The 16,246-nt window shown below is 47.4% G+C and overlaps 1 protein-coding gene across 1 annotated transcript; it reads left to right on the top strand.

Annotated features, from left to right (window-relative positions):
• Nucleotides 1-399: 399 nt before the first annotated feature.
• Nucleotides 400-12,746, top strand: Dmrt3 (doublesex and mab-3 related transcription factor 3). Its single transcript, XM_041662036.1, has 2 exons — nucleotides 400-868; nucleotides 11,785-12,746. The coding sequence occupies exons 1-2, from the start codon at nucleotides 400-402 to the stop codon at nucleotides 12,744-12,746; spliced, it is 1,431 nt and encodes a 476-aa protein (XP_041517970.1).
• Nucleotides 12,747-16,246: the final 3,500 nt, after the last annotated feature.

Raw genomic sequence — 16,246 nt, 5'->3', positions numbered from 1 at the left:
GGGGGTGGCGGTGGGAAGGAGGAGGGGCGGGGGGGGGGAGGCGGCGGAAGAGGTGCTGGGTCCTGCCAGAGAGGAAGGGAACAGTAGAGGGGCTGGCTCAGACCTTAATCAGTGCTCTCACCGGCTCTTTGCCGCGGCCGGAGAGTCTCGGCGTAGGAGGACCAGCGGGAGGAGCTTGCATCTTCAAGAGCCCGGGGACAGAGACGCGGCCAGCGTGGGGACAGGAGGGCCACCAACCAGCCAGGCGGCTCAGGCTGCGAGCGCCTCCGGGACCGGGGAGACTGCCAAGGTACCTCCGGCCGCCGCCGATCTTCCGAGGCCTCCGGGAACAGGCCTCCCCGCTCTGCGGTCCAGCTCCTGTCGCCCTGCTGCCGCCGCCGGCCGGGGGGAGCCCTGGGCATGAACGGCTACGGCTCCCCCTACCTGTACATGGGCGGCCCGGTGTCGCAGCCGCCGCGGGCGCCCCTGCAGCGCACCCCTAAGTGCGCTCGCTGCCGGAACCACGGGGTGCTGTCCTGGCTCAAGGGCCACAAGCGCTACTGTCGCTTCAAGGACTGCACCTGCGAGAAATGCATCCTGATCATCGAGCGGCAGCGGGTCATGGCGGCTCAGGTGGCGCTTCGCCGGCAGCAGGCCAACGAGAGCCTGGAGAGCCTGATCCCGGACTCGCTGCGGGCTCTGCCAGGGCCACCGCCGCCCGGGGACGCCGCGGCTGCCGCCGCCTCGCAGTCGTCGCCAGCCTCCCAACCGTCCCAGCCAACAGCGCCACCTCGTCCGGCCGCCGAGCTGGCTGCAGCCGCCGCGCTGCGCTGGACCAACGCCGCCGAGCCCCAGCCCGGGACGCTGCCTGTGCAGCTCGCCAAACCAGGTGAGAGCGTCGGCTGGGCGGGAGTCAGCCTTGAGCAAGGAAACTTCGAGTGCCCTCGGGGATCCGTGTGGAAGGCCCGTGGCAAGTGTGCGGGACATTGACCGGGTTGGGCCTACCTCTCCAGCTGACACCCGTTCTTACTCCCCGGGAAAAGTGAGTCTGGAGAGTCTGAACCCGATTCCCGTGGAAGCCAGGATCCCAGCAGAGAGGCCGGCCAAACAGCCTGGTCTCCTGGTGCCTTCTTTGGGTTGAAGGGAGAACTTAACGTCAGTTTTGCAAACAATTTGTAAAACGGTGTCTGGGGAGATACGCCTTTAAATACACCGTGATGAGGCGGGTTTTCCCCGGGGAGGGGAACTCTCATTTGGGGGTGAGTAGTCAGGGCCCAGTGCTTTGCTATTTCTAGGTGAATCTTGCCTTGGCCGGGACACGGGAGGAAAAAGGCGCCGTCTTTAAATTAAAGGAACTCATACGTTTTTAAACTGGGCTAAGAGGACTCAAGACTTAGAATTCGGTAGTAAAAAAAAAGAGTTGCCTTTTAAGAACTATAGATAAAAGGTCCCTGAAGTCTTCAAAGTTAACTCTTTTTGTCGAACTACCTCTTTGGTCCTTTAATTTCCGCTTGAAGAAATTAAAAACAAAACGTGTCATACAGTGGGGAAAACCTAACAAGTACTTTTCCAGGCTTGGACGGGCTCGGCCCGCTGTGGAACAAGGGAGGGCTTTCTGGGCCCCCTTGCTTCCTTCTGTTCTCCTTCCTTTCTGAAATACTTTTATTTGAGGTGGGATGAGGTAATGAGGAGGGGGGGGATTCTGAGCTCTGAAAGTGGGCAGATACCGATTTCCACCTAATTCTGTCATTCTGGCTCCTTCCTGAGTCTGGCTGCCCCCGGTTTAAGCCTCTTCTTCACTTTCCTCGGAAGGAACTCCTGGCCCCTCTCATAACCAGAATTCAGCGGATGTGAGTTCTGGGGTTTCTCCTCACTGAGGAGAGGTACAAAGGAAACAACAAGCCCATCTCTTCTGAACGGAGTGCCCTGGAATTAAGAGTGAAAGGCCCCAGAACTGCTGAAGATAAACACTCGCTCATGTGCGGTGAGGTAGCTGGGCAGGCCAGTCTGGCCTTCTGACTCAGTTAGCTCTTCAGGCCTGAAGTTCAGAAAGCAGTTTGGCAACAGCGTTTTTTGTGGATAGTTAACTACAAGGGGCATGTGAGTATTTCTTTGAAGCACTGCCCCCTGGTCTCCCCATAGTTGTGGATTTGCCCTGGAGAAGCTAGAGGGAAGAGGGTTTTCTGATTTTCTCCTGTCCTTCAGGTGAGACTATTTAGGAGAGTTTGGTCTCAGTTCTAGGGGTGACTCCATGCTGCTACTATCTTTTAATTTTCCATCCCAGTTTCCCTGGCTCTAGGGCAGGAGTCCTCAAGAGTAGAGCAGAAGTCTTAAGTTAAAATTCGAGGTTTTTTTTTTTTTTTTTTTTTTGCAATGCCCATTATGAGCTCCTCTTGTAGTGCCGGAACCTTGAGTTCTGTGGTCTTTGTTCAAGAGGGAATTTTTTCAGCATCATGTGGTCCTCCTCAGATTATTCTCTAAAATTTATGTAGTGTCACAAAACCTAAAACAAGCTGAGAAAGACTTGGGTGTGAGCAACTAGGAGGCCAAGCTGAAGCAACAGCAGGGCCCAAGCTTTAAGAGAACGGAAAAGGGCAAAGAATTTCAACTGGACGAACCAGGCTCGGTCCTGTTTTCTCTCACTCTGCTTCCGCAGAATCCTCAGGGGTAGCCTGAGCCTCTAAACTGAGAACAAGTAATTGAGAAGGGGGAATAAAAGAAGAAAGATAATTTCCAGAGACTAAGCTGTAAGGGACCAAGGGTTCAGTTCCCAGCTGGTCACAGCAGATTTGAACATTCACCAACTTTTGTTTTCTTTCATCAATTGAATTCCTTTAAGGAAAAAAAATCATCAGTTGGCTTGGGGGAGGTTTATCAAACAAAACTGGCTATAATTTTTTCACTAGGAACACAAACAAATGGGTTGGTTCTACGCAACGCATAAAAAGGCGACTCTGTTGGGTGTCAACATTAAAATTAATTAAAACAACCTTGAAATGGGGCAGTCAAATTAAAACTCCTGGCTGAGACCGCCTGTTGCTGTGCTCCTGTACCTCTTTGCGATGGATTTGTGTGCGTTGTGCCATGCATCTTTAGAAGCATATTAGATCTTCCCAGATAAGTTAGTCCGTTCTATGCAGAGAGGAAGTGCGGCCCTGGGATGGAAGGGCTACCATCAGTGCTCAGTTCCAGTCTCTAGCAGTCAGCTAGCAAACCGCTCAGGTCTGCTCCTTCCTTAACTGGATTTTGATAACCTGCTTGGACTAGTTTTTGCCAGGTAGAGGGCCTCCCTTAGGTAGCTATGAAATGGGTTGTTCTTGAAAACAAGCGCAGGTGCACGGAGTCTCAAGGAGTCTGTCCCTTCTCTGAATCTGTGAGAAAAGCACAGGCCTTAAGAAGGTCTAGGCATCATGGGAGAATCCCCACACAGTTCAGGGAGAGACTTGTGAATACCAAAACTGGGTTTTCTAACTGGACAAAATCTTTCAGTAATCTTTCCTTCAGTCCTCTGAGTTTGAGCACCACTTTCAATGTGAGTTTAAGATTCTTCTGATTAGCCGGGCGGTGGTGGCACATGCCTTTAATCCCAGCACTCGGGAGGCAGAGGCAGGCGGATCTCTGTGAGTTCGAGACCAGCCTGGTCTACGGGAGCTAGTTCCAGGACAGGCTCCAAAACCACAGAGAAACACTGTCTTGAAACAAGCAAAAAAAAAAAAGATTCTTCTGCCTGCTCGGGCTACGGGTTGAAATATTTTTTTAAATTGTAGTCTTTTTCTGCCTAGGTTACCTTCTCTGACTGACCTGTAATTAGTTAGATTTTGATTGTACCCTAGTTTCTAACTTAGCCTTCTCTATCAATACTATATGGAATTCACCTTCTCCGCTCCCTCTCTGTCACCTCTGTCCCTTGCCCCCTGACAATGTCGCAGGAAGCCTAGCCTCTCATAGCTATCTGGGCTTCTGATTCAGCAGACTCATCCCGTCAAGCCAGGTTTTCCAGACCCTGGCCTCTGGGCTCTGGAGATGAGGGAATTTAAGGGTCACGGCCAAGGTGAGACTCTGCAATCACAGGTCCCTTGTAGCTGGCTTCCTCATCACGGACTTTTCTTCTAGAGGAGGATCCTGGGTGACCATAGGAAAGATCTGTGGCTGGAGAATCCTCCTTGGTGTATCTCTCTCTCTCTCTCTCTCTCTCTCTCTAATCCTCCTTGGTGTATCTCTCTCTCTCTCTCTCTCTCACACACACACACACATTCTATATTATATGATGATATTACATACATATTATATAATCAGTTATTTTAAATGCTCTTACAGGAAATTTTTGGTTGGGGGTTGAAGGAGGAGGGTTGAATAGGAAAATGAGGTGTCCTTTATTATGAAAAAAAAAAAAGCAAACATGGCAGCTAGAGGGAGTCGATTTGGGGAAATTGACTTTAATTTTGCCTCCTATGGCACAGCACCTTCATGATTGCTCTGGGCTTCCAGCTCCAGTGCGATCTGGACTGCTCAGTCTGCTTCCTTAGGTTTTGTTTTGTTTTTTAATTCCACCAGAGAAATAGTTGACCATGTGTGTTAATGACAAACTCATGAAAACCAGATAAAGAAATCTTGTCTGACTGTGCACCCAGAGCAAGGAAGAAGTTAATTAAAATTCACCTGGGACATATACCTATTGGTTTCAAAGCTTATCTGGCTTTAAGATGGCTTGATTTAAAGCAAGGGGCCTTAAGAAAAGCTAGATAAAAAGAAATAAGGAGACACCATTACTGGCACTTGAACCTTTTCTTTAAGGTTCGCTTTGGGGTAAAGAATTTAATCCTCCCCTTGCTAGGATGGGCTAGTTGTAGTGAGGTGGGGGCAAAGACTGACCAATGACAGGAGGCTGGCCTCTCTGGTGGCCCTGTCCCAGCATGAGGTGGCAGGGATCTCAGGAGTGGCTTATAATGGCCATCTGGGCCTGTGGCTTCCCTGAGGCAGCACTGCAGGTTGTCTCCCTACTCCCTCCACAGCTCCTTCCTCACCTGAGGACTCAAGCACAGGGGAACCTTTCCTTCTCAGTCTCCTGGGCCTCAGCTCCCTCCCTCCCTGCTTCTTCCTGGTTTGGCCTACCCCTAGGGGCTTTGAAATGTTAGTGTCTTGTCTGCTGGAGCCTAGGGCACAGTTGAAGGAAAAATGAGAGCACTCCTATAGGAACCAGAGTCTATGCCAGTCAGGTCAGGGCCCCCCAGCCTGCTCCTGACATTGTAAATCTGGAGGATGGCAGTACTCCCCACTTAGACCCAACTTTTCCTTTCCCTGATGGATGAACGCCAGGGTTTAAAAGATTACAGTAATCACAGGAGGACAGTGTAAATCGAATCTGATAGCAATAACTTTTGGAGAAGGTCAGGCTCAAGTGAAATGTTACCAAGCAACAGGCATTTTGTTTGCAAAATACAATCAAGGAGCATTGATGAGAAATTCTTTTCTGCAGCGAGTCAGCACTTTCTGTTCACAGCCTTACAGAGGGAAGGGGGGTAAATCTTCATAAATCAAAGGCCCTGCAGGACTTGGAACCTTTGCTGGTGGATCTGCTGCATTTCTTCCTGACAGGGAGGAAGAGTGCCCAGTGAGGACCATGTGCCTGCTTGCCTGCGTCCTTCCTTCCTTCCTTCCTTCCTTCCTTCCTTTCACCTTTTAACCTGTTGCAACCCCTTCTAGCCCTTAGCCACCCAGGTCCTTGGAGTCTCTCTGTGTAGCTTTGATGATATGGTAGGCCCGTGGCTGTCACAGGACAACCCCTTTATCATACCCATGTTCTGCCCCACAGTCCCTCCGCTGTCTTCTGGCCCAAACAACACACTCTACTTTTCTGAGAAGGTGAATTAAAGTAGAGAGGTAGGTAACAGTTTCTATTTTGTTTTTTGGTTAAGCCAATTTTAAAAAGTGTAGTTGCCCTCCAAATAATGGTGCAGTATGAACAATTGAGAACATTAACTCTTGCTTTCAGTTCCTAGTCAGGCTTGAATTTCAAGCTGACATCAGTGTTCTTCTGTTTCCCAGCAATTGTTGCTGTCTTTCACTCAGGGTCTTCATGTGTGAATACTTATAATATTTCCTCCTATGTGAAGATGCACAGCCTGGCCTGCTCCTGGCCTCTGCACGACTTGCTGTGTTGTATTATAAAATCCCACCAACTCAGCAGATGCTTTGGGGTTTTGCAAAAGATTAGTTACCTGGAAGCCCCAGTGGCCAAGGCAATGCTGTGGTCACCTGTGTATAATCTTCCCCAGCCCAGTACCTAGCTAGGGGTCTAAGGGATTTGTGGGGATTTGTTAAGTTGGTGGATAAACAAGTAGTCAGTTGTACTTTGTAAATAGCAGCTGGGCAGGTAGGTTTATAGATTTCTCCTCTGCTCTCTGAAAGCTTCTGCCTTCTAAGAAAGCGATCAGACTGGAAGTTTGTAAGGTACATCGAGTCTACAACTGCAAACTATACTTCCTCCAGCCCACCAGCCCTTACAAAGCAACATGTCCTCCCCAAATCTTCATGTTCCAGGATCTCAGACTTAGGGTACTCATGTGTTAGGCCCTTGAGTGCTAGGATTGCAAGGGTGTACTACCAGGCCAGGCTAGGTAACCCTTTCTTATACAGTGTTAAACCAGTGTTGACTTTTTTTTTTTTTTTTACAAGGGAAAGCATGAGTGTTTTCATGTACAGGCAGGCACACACGCAAAATTTTTAGAACAAGATTATTATTCCCACTTAGTTCAAATTTCTGCTTATCCACTTTTTAATGATTCTTCACTCCTAGTATGAGATTAACAGGAAGCATGAAATGCTGCTGGGTTAAATGTTTGGTCCAGGAAGCCCCTGCATGGCTCCTCCTGTTATTGCAATGTAGACTGGCGTCCTTTGGAAGTGACCCACGTGGACCTACCTAGAGGTCTATGTCCCCAAAATCACAGGAGCAGATGAGATCTGACAATCTCCATTTTCCATGCGTGGTACCCTTGCAGGGAGGGCGAGCCCTGTGACTTCTGATTTAGGAGAATCCTGCCATTGCGTTTGTCTCCTTCTAGGTGGTAGGTGGACTGAGGCCTCATGCACTGATTGGCTAGAATGTATAAAACCAGTGACAGCAAAGTCAGAGCAACTTTCCGTGTTTATGTGTTTGAGCATAATGTTTGTTTCACACATATGGCCGGCTTTTTTTTTTAAAAAAAACTGAATACATTTTATTTTAAAGTTGTGGCTTTCTATGAAGGAATTCAAAGAACGTTAGATTGTTCAAAGCGTAAGCTTTAGACCAGAAGAGACTTTCATGTGTTCATTTTTTTTCTCCTTAAATTTCATAACAAAACATAGTTGTCATCATACGGCACGCATGTCGTCACACGGAACACGCGTCATCATACGGCATATATGTCATATGACACACGTGCTTAGAAGTCGTGGAGTCGTTGTTTTCCAAAGAAAATGTGTTCTCCTAAACTGAAGCTCTTATAAACCGGATGAAGAGTTTGTTTCTGAGTGGAATGTATTTCTGCTTCATGGGCTATGAAATGAAAGTTCGGATATTTGGTAATATTCATTTTTTTAGACGTTATTTAAAAAGCATGCCCTCCCTTGTAGGGACTGACCTGTCAGGACAGGAAAAATCATGTTACGATTTCATCTACTCTTTGAGGTCTTTTGCCTTCTTGTATGGTATACAGAGTTAAAACTGTCAGCTGAAATATGCCTCCTCTCCTTGTGTTCTGATTAGGGTCTCAGCTTCCGGACAGTGGAAGGCAGAGCGGTGTGGGAATATTTCCTGTTTCATTTTCTCTGCTTAAGCCCCATGTTTCTGTATCTAGAAAGGCCTTTGTGCTTTAGACAAACTGGAATGATTTCTACAGTTCATTTAGGGAACCTGGGACTGTAAAGAAACACCTATTGTTAAATTATTCTTTATCGCTGAGCTTAAATTTCACCCTCTCTATTTGTGAGGGTCTGTGTTGAGAGGAGTTTTGCAGTGCCTTTAGTTCAGGTGCAATAGTAGACGTCACAGTGTCCCTAAATTACAGGGACTGTCTAGCCTGCTTTTCCAAAAATAATTTTGGGTGAGGAGTTTGTCTTGGGGTCTTGAGGTCCGTCATTCTTAGCATGGTCTGTTTCTGTTTCTTTGTTTTGGGTTTGATTGGGTTTTGTTGTTGTTTTGTTTTTTCGAGACAGGATTTCTCTGTGTAGTCCTGGCTGTCCTGGTCACTCCATAGACCTGACTGGTCTTGAATTCAGAGATCCACCCGCCTTGGCCTTAGCTCTGGTTTGAAACCCAGCACCCTTGGGTGCTGGTAGACATCCGGCTTATACTTACCTCTCGAGACTTCATGTTCCCCCTGGCATATGATCCTGCTTCTCTCTCTCACAGTGCTGAGCTCAGTTGATTAGAAAGCCCTTAATTCATGCATTGATTCCTAGGGCTTCCTACCAGCTTTCCCCAGTTAGCCGTAGTTTGCACACTGAGATTGGGAGGCTGATGAGCCCAGAAATCTCCCAAGAGTGTGGATGCCTCAGCACAGGCCTCCTCTCCGCCTCAAGAAATGCCCCACAGTGTACAGCCCACTGGCATGTCTAGGTGGCAGGGGCAAAGGACAACACAAAAAGGGGAGGATGGCTTTGTCACCATGTGTCATTTGGAGCCTCCCAGTGACTGAAAAAGCTGGCAGCCATGTAAGATTGCATGAGGTGTGTTCTGCAGAACTTGGAGAACAATATGAAGGAAGGATTGTGTCCTGTTCATGTTAGAATCCTGCCCTTCAGTCCCTAGTTGATTGGGACACTGTATCCACTGCCACCTTGAGAAACATAGATTTTTTTTTTTTATGATGTAGGTATTTTTGAGTAGTCAGAGCATTGATCCTAATTCTCCCTCACTAACCTTCTGGTCTTGCGGTTACCTGGAGCCTGACGTGAGCTGGGGAAGAGGGGGCCGAGCTGATGAAACGGTTTTTCCTCAGACACTTCAGTGTTTGGATTAATTCAGGGCAGATGAAATTTCACCTTTTAAAACATGAAGCTTTCCACATTTCTGTTAGCGACCACAATGTTGTGGGCTCTCCAGGTGGGTAGATTGCTCCCCAAAGTGTGTGCTCTTCACTCCCATTTCTCTGAAAAAACAAAGCAAACAGCGAGCAGAGACGAGTTTCACCATCAACAAATTGCAGTGATATTCTGTCATGCTTTTCCTGTTTGATGGTAAAGTAGATGTAACAAATTTTATCATTTACCATTTTGGGGTGTCACAACTTGGTGACATTAAAGGCATTTATGATGCTTTAAAACAGTCCCCACTGTCCATGCAGAGCCTTTTCTACCCTCGACTGAAACTCCATATTCATTACACAGTACCCCCATCTCCATTCCCCTGGAGCTACCTCTACTGTCTCTTCATCCATCCTAAGGGTCTCGTAGAAGTGGAATCACGCCATGTCTTTTGTGGCCAGCTTATTTATTTAGACTACAGTTAAGGCCCACGGAGCAGATATCAGAATGTCATTCCTTTATGAGGCAGGATAATATTCCATTTTATTTATCCCTCCATCTACTGGTGAACATTAGGCGTTGGAGTCCTGTATTTGATGCTTCCCACACTATGCCTGGCCCTGTTTGCTCTCTGTCCAGCACGTGTATCTCCTTTCCCCAAGTTAGTAAGTTCTCTGAACTTAGGCTTCTTGCTATTTTCCATGTTTTTTATTCTGTGTCCTTGTTTTGGCCTATTGCAGGTCAATAAATACTTAGTGCTAATAATAGATAATAAAAACTCAATTTAGATGCCTAGAGATGTATGGCACTTTAAACATCATGTCTGTATTGCCTGCAGGAAAGTATTGAACTTATTTTTCGAAGCGCCATTGACCAGGGGTCAAAATCTAACTGGGTGCCCATTTCAGAGTGAACACATTGTCGCCGTCCACTCCTTCTCCGGGTTTAGGGACAGAGTGATAGCTGAGTTATGTATGGGGTCACGAGTCAGGGGAATACCTGGATGTAGACTGGTTAGGGTATAAATCTCCATGACCTTTTTGTTCGGTTTTTATCTTGTGTTTCAAGGACATGGAACTCAAACAGCTCCACAACTGGGAGATAGAAGCTGGGCCTGTGGTCTTTGGAAGCAGTAGGAGAGGAGATGTTAAAGTTCTCGGTAAAACTAGGTCTCTGGTGAATCCCAGAGTCGTCGTTGAAAGCAAAAGGGGGATTCATTGAGTCCACTACAAATCAGCCCCACAATAGAAGCCTAACAGTTTTTCATTGAGAAAAACCCAGCAGTGTAGTGAAAGTGAATTGGGATAACTACAAATTTGTATTAGATGTGGTTGGATGTTATGTGATTTGTTATAATTTGAGAATGTTTAAAAACACACATTTGGCAATGGGTTTTCATTGGCTTTTCATGTTACTTAAGATACCTGTAGTGCTAGAAAAATGTCTATCAATGGGCCTTTGTGTTAAGCTCTTAAAGTAAACAACAACAGGTAGGAGGGATGCCTTCTAGAAGCTTCTTTGATGAAATTTCACCTCTGGCTATCTGCACACAATCAGGTTTGTCCACAGAGAGGCCTACAATGAGGCTATTCAGGCCTGAAGAGAAAACACAGATCCACATAGCTTACAACCTGACTACTGCCTCCCTGGGAGTGGTTTTCTGCTCTTTGTTTTTCAGACCAGTTACTCTGGATTGAGCAGCCACAACTAGCACATTTTTTTTTAAGGATAAAAATCTATTTGTAGTTCGCTAATAAAAAAAATCTATGTTCCTTTATTTACAGTTCTGTTAGAATTTACTATGGAACCCAAAGTACTCTCGCCTCTCTCTTTTGCTTCTTTAGTGTGGCAAAGCCGCTTTCCTGGATACTGTCTTCTTTGGTTGAAATTGACAGCTGTTCTGTTTCATAGCTAGTTTCGGCTCTGTGAAGGCTGTTCTTTGTCATCCTGCCCCCTTCAAGTAGAATTTGGAATGTTGGACGTAGGTTCTTTCCACAGACTTCACTGACACACCGGTTCACACAAAGGCAGCCATCCACCTCTTACCACACATGGTGGGTGGACAGGGATCTCTCTGCAGATCTCAAACCTTCCAGCCATTTCTTTCTCTTCTCTTGCACCTGTCTGTGATACAGAATTCGGACTTTGTTTGACCTTTAGTACAAGGCCCAGATGCGTTTGCCTGGCTCTTCCGTGAGTTTTTACAGGTGATCGTAAGGGTTGTATTTATCGCTTGCTTAGAAACTATACCAACTAGTTATTGTACATGGTAACCTGGTTAAAAGGGGGAAAAATCCTGTCAGAATTTATATTATATTATAATAATATAATAATATATAATATACTACCCAGTCCTATTTACATTATATTATATTATTATATTATATATAAATATATATTATAACATAAAACCAGCCCCATGGGGAGCAGGTGTGATTATTAAGTGCCCTTTTGGGTGGTGATGGCCAGAGCCCCTTCAGTGGCCTTCTCATGTGCTCTGGCCTGGTTCTGAGCCTCTAATTGGGTAGCTAATGCTGTATACTCCAAGCTTTTGGAGGTTACTGGCTTATGTGGCCCTTCTGTGTTTAAGACAAGCCTCCTCTACTACCGCATTCCAAGAAAACCCTGAGCCATCCTCTTTTGCCGACCCCACTTGCCAATGGTTTTTGCCTTCTTTAAAGACTGGAAACCTGTTATGACCCATCGAGCCAAACTTCCTCATCCCAGAAGTCTGAGTAACTTTCCATGCCGAGCACAGCAGGAAGGGATTAACCCAGCTGTTCTCTTGTCTTCCAGATCTGACTGAAGAGCGACTTGGGGACAGCAGTTCAGCAGACAACGCCGCAGAGACCTTCAGTGACAAAGACACCGACCAGAGGAGCTCCCCAGATGTGGTCAAAGGCAAGAACTGCTTCACTCCAGAGAGCCCCGAGATTGTGTCCGTGGATGAAGGGGGATATGCCGTGCAGAAAAACGGGGGCAACTCAGAAAGCTGCCCTGACAGCCCCAAGTACCACGCGGAGCAGAGCCACCTTCTGATCGAGGGCCCATCGGGGACCGTCTCTCTGCCCTTCAGCTTGAAAGCCAACCGGCCACCCCTGGAAGTGTTGAAGAAAATCTTCCCCAACCAGAAGCCTACTGTGCTGGAGCTCATCCTGAAAGGCTGCGGGGGCGACCTGGTCAGTGCGGTGGAGGTCCTGCTGTCCAGTAGATCCTCGGCTGCCGGGGCGGAGCGGACGGCCGAAGAGAGCCTCGTGCTGCCCTCCAGCGGCCACATCTTTGAACACACGCTAGGCTCCTACCCCATCTCTTCCTCCAAGTGGTCGGTGGGCTCCGCCTTCCGAGTCCCCGACACCTTGCGCTTTTCGGCGGACTCCAGCAACGTGGTCCCCAACCCCTTGGCCGTGCCCCTTCAGCATCCTTTTCCCCAGCCACCCCGGTACCCACTGATGCTGAGGAATACTTTGGCCAGAAACCAATCAAGCCCCTTTTTGCCCAACGATGTCACCCTGTGGAACACCATGACGCTGCAGCAGCAGTACCAGCTGAGGTCCCAGTATGTCAGCCCCTTCCCTAGTAACTCCACCAGCGTCTTCCGGAGCTCGCCCGTGCTCTCCTCCCGCACCACGGAGGACCCTCGGATCTCCATCCCCGACGATGGGTGTCCAATCGTGACAAAGCAGCCCATCTACACAGAGGATGACTATGACGAGAGGTCCGATTCCTCGGACTCCAGAATACTCAACACATCGTCCTAAAGTGGGTGGTGACCAGGTGACATTTTGAGTGTGCTGAAACCCTGCCTCCCCCCCCCCCAGGAGAGTCCACTGATAGTGTATACTCTTTCCTCCTGTTCAACGAAGTGACCGTGCTTGATAGTCTATACATTAGCAATAAAAACATAACTTATGTAATTTCCTGCACTTCACTGGAAAATGCCAAATAGGTTTGCTCTGTGGATTTAGCGCCGAGTGTTGTAAATGAGTCTAAAGCCAAGGACTGCCTGGGGAGGCTGGGCCTGAGGGAGATTGAGCTGGAGGGTCAGCTTTACTCCTATTCAACCTAAATAGTGTACTTGAATGCAATTTTGTAAAAAAGGAGTCCTCAGGATACCAGAAACCTCAGGGAGTGGTTCGGTTGCCGCCTGACTATGAACAGGGACATATCACTCCCATTCCTAAGAGAGACTGTACCTCAGAACAGAGCGGACTACGCAGACGCTTATTTAAGCTTGGACAGTTTTCAGAGACAAACTCCATTAAGAATTATTCCTTTCACATGGCTGAATGGAAACATGTGTCATGTCCATATAAACCAACCCCAGCTGTGAACTGCATGAACTGTCTGGTGAAATGAGCACAAGCTTAAGCTTTTGTCAGGTTAATGTAGCATGCTAAGGACTCTAGAAAAATAAACGAAGGAGATGGTCTTGGTTGATGTCTTTTCTACGTGTGGAAGGAAGAGCCCCAAACACAGAAGCTCGGGTAAAAGGTCTGTACTGATGCGTGGGTCTGAAACTGAGACACCATTCATTGAGATCCGTCTTAAACTGGGCGTGTCCTGTAGTGGTGAAGGCTGGGTTCGGCAGGTGTGAGCCCTGTCTCAGTTCCTAGCAGGCCAAACCAAACCACACCACAGCAACAAGGCACAGTAAAGATGAAAAACTACAAACGGTGTTCCACAGAGTGAGAAAAAGAAGCCATTTGTTTCTAGTAGAGATCTGACACACACACACACACACACACACACACACACACACACATACACACACACACAAACAAAAACCCCTGGGGAGGTGAAGTTCATGACTATTGTTGTTCCTTGAAGTCCACACAGGTGTGAGTTTCCCCATTATCATTCAGCCAATTCTGGTATAAGGCAAAGCATTTAGGGCTCCACCCTCCCTTTTGGAAAAGCATTTTTGGGCTTGCTGTGTGCGGCAAACTTCTCAGTTAACTCCTTAAGAGAAATTTCAAGCGGCATGTGAGCCCCCTCCCCCAGCTCCACCCTGACTTACTGTTCTCATTCTTTGAAATAACCGAGAAGGGGGATTACTGCTTAGGTCAGGCAATAATGTCATGAACCTTGGAAGGGAAGGTACATTTGGAAGGGAAAGTAAAGAAGTCAAAATACAAAAGTTTCTACACCAGGAGCATGCAGGGAATACCCCAGACAAGTGTAAGCTTGGAGGTGCTCTTGAGTGATAGGAGAAGGGCAATCTTTCACTCTGAGATGCTTCCACGCCCACACAGCTCTGGCAAAAGGGTCTTATTCAAAAGAATCTTCTCATTTTTGTTTCCACAAGGTGCCCCTGGAATGAGTAATCTTCGTGTTGATTGGCCTGCTATGGAATTCGTGGACATAGTTACATACCAGAGTGTTTGAAAGTAAATGTCATTTTGTCGTTGAGGCTCTGTGTCAGCATTTGGTGACTGACACAGGGAGAGAACGATTTGCCCTTTGAATGTAAGGCTGTGGTGTGGTACTGATGTCTATCTAGTATCTCAGTCTGTCCAGGGAAAGTTTGCATTCCCATGGTTTGCCCACACTTAACAACCATTGGCAACCTCCCGTGTCAACCAAACCACCATCAAGGCTGCCTCTAGATGTCACTTCTCCAGGTTGGATGGTCCTAGGTGGAACACGAATTGGCTAGTGTGCACCCTCACAGCTGTATCATCAACGTCTTAGATGTCTTTTATGATGGACAGCAAACCAGAGCAATCTTAAAACCATGCAACCGTCCACTTGTGATCTGGCGAGGGTATGCTTTTTATTTATTTATTTTCCCCCTCATCGTTATCTTTTGAAGAAAGCAGTATTTTGGTGGGATAAGAGTGGACAGGGTGCTCAAAGTGAAGAATGAGTTGCTGGCTCCTATACCCTGTTCCTTCTGCATTCCTAGTAGCTGAGCCCCTCTAGAGTGGCAGGACCTCTTAGACACCGACTTGGCTTTCTCGGTCCGTCTTGCTGGAGCACGTACAGCTCACGGAAGCAGAACATAACTGCCCACAGCACTCAGTTTCCCTTTCCCATAGAGGGGAACAAATGGATGTTGTGGTCAGGGGGACATCACCCCACTTTCAGATACATCCCAACTGTCACACAGCTTCTGGGTGCTTGGCTGTGGACGTCAGATACTCACCACCCATTTCACCCGGAAGCCTGGTTAGAAAGATGTTGATTCACAGTGAACGTCAGTCTGCCTTTCCCTTTCTGATGCTATCCTGTCTCTCCTAATGGGAGTTAAATGCTTCTTCATTTATCTGAGATTTCATGACTGTGTTAGTGTGGTGGATTCTTCTGTCTCAAAGTCGTTTGTGCATCCTGAGGCTACATTTCCAAAGCAAATTCCCGAGCAGAATCTGGCTTAAGTCAGTCCCTGGCAGTTGGATTAGTGCGACTTCATCACCCTTTCTGCATAAGTGGTGAATTCACTAGACTAGAGAATGGTTTCTTTCTCTCTCACGGTGGTTTTCATCTCAGATTTATGCTGAGTAAAAGAAATCAAGGGAGAGAAACCCTTATCACGCTGAAAGTTCCAGCCTGCCCTCACACGGTAAGGGGAACCTTATTGTGTAAGCGCCTGAGCGAGCGCTTGCCCTAAGTCTAATACACACAACTTTGAGGTCTAGGTCAGTTACTAGGTGAGTACACATTTGGAGTCAGAAATGCCTGATTCTGGAAACTTCACATTGCTAAAGGACAAGACAATAGCATAAATGTGTGGTCCCCTTTCTTCCCAGGGGGACAGCTGGTCTTACTGGGGCTGTGGAACCTTCCAGCTATTCCATAATTCCCAGTTTACTGGTGACATCTGAGAGTAAATGTTAGCCTGCTGCTTTTGGCTTTGAAAAAGTAGCAGCAGTCTTCACAGTTGGGGGTGAAAGTAGATTCATAGATAAATCAAGAGGCAAGACATGTAGGTGCTCCTAAATCACAGTAGATGGTCAGGTAGGTAACGGGGATGGGGAAGGCATGGGTGACCGAACCATTGGTGGAAGTTGCTAGTTAACTAAAAGCCTGCAGTCGGAAAGAGAGTGCAACAGCAAGATATTCTAGGATCTGCTTCTCAGCGACTCCCCTGTCAAGGTCCTCTTGCTTGCCCTGTGTATCCTCTGGACAAAGGCAGCAAGAGGGGGGCATCTTGGGAACATTTGTCGGGTGCCCATGAAACAGGCTCTGGCTGCATTTGAACCAATGTATTTGAAAAATGAACTTGCTTTCACTGCATACTGTCTCAGTGATTCATTCTCTC

This window comes from Microtus oregoni, unplaced genomic scaffold (genome assembly GCF_018167655.1).
Source record: "Microtus oregoni isolate MIOR12 unplaced genomic scaffold, Mior012 000012F_ref0000307, whole genome shotgun sequence".
Classification (NCBI taxonomy): domain Eukaryota; kingdom Metazoa; phylum Chordata; class Mammalia; order Rodentia; family Cricetidae; genus Microtus; species Microtus oregoni.
The sequence above is the reverse complement of the archived record's forward strand: the minus strand, read 5'-3'. Positions and strand labels throughout refer to the sequence as shown.

Bases quoted from the DNA above. Each gene is read 5' to 3' on its own strand.
- Dmrt3 (XM_041662036.1), top strand. From the start codon at position 400: ATGAACGGCTACGGCTCCCCCTACCTGTACATGGGCGGCCCGGTGTCG. The intron at 869-11,784 runs GTGAGAGCGTCG...CTTGTCTTCCAG, and splicing joins TGTGCAGCTCGCCAAACCAG to ATCTGACTGAAGAGCGACTT.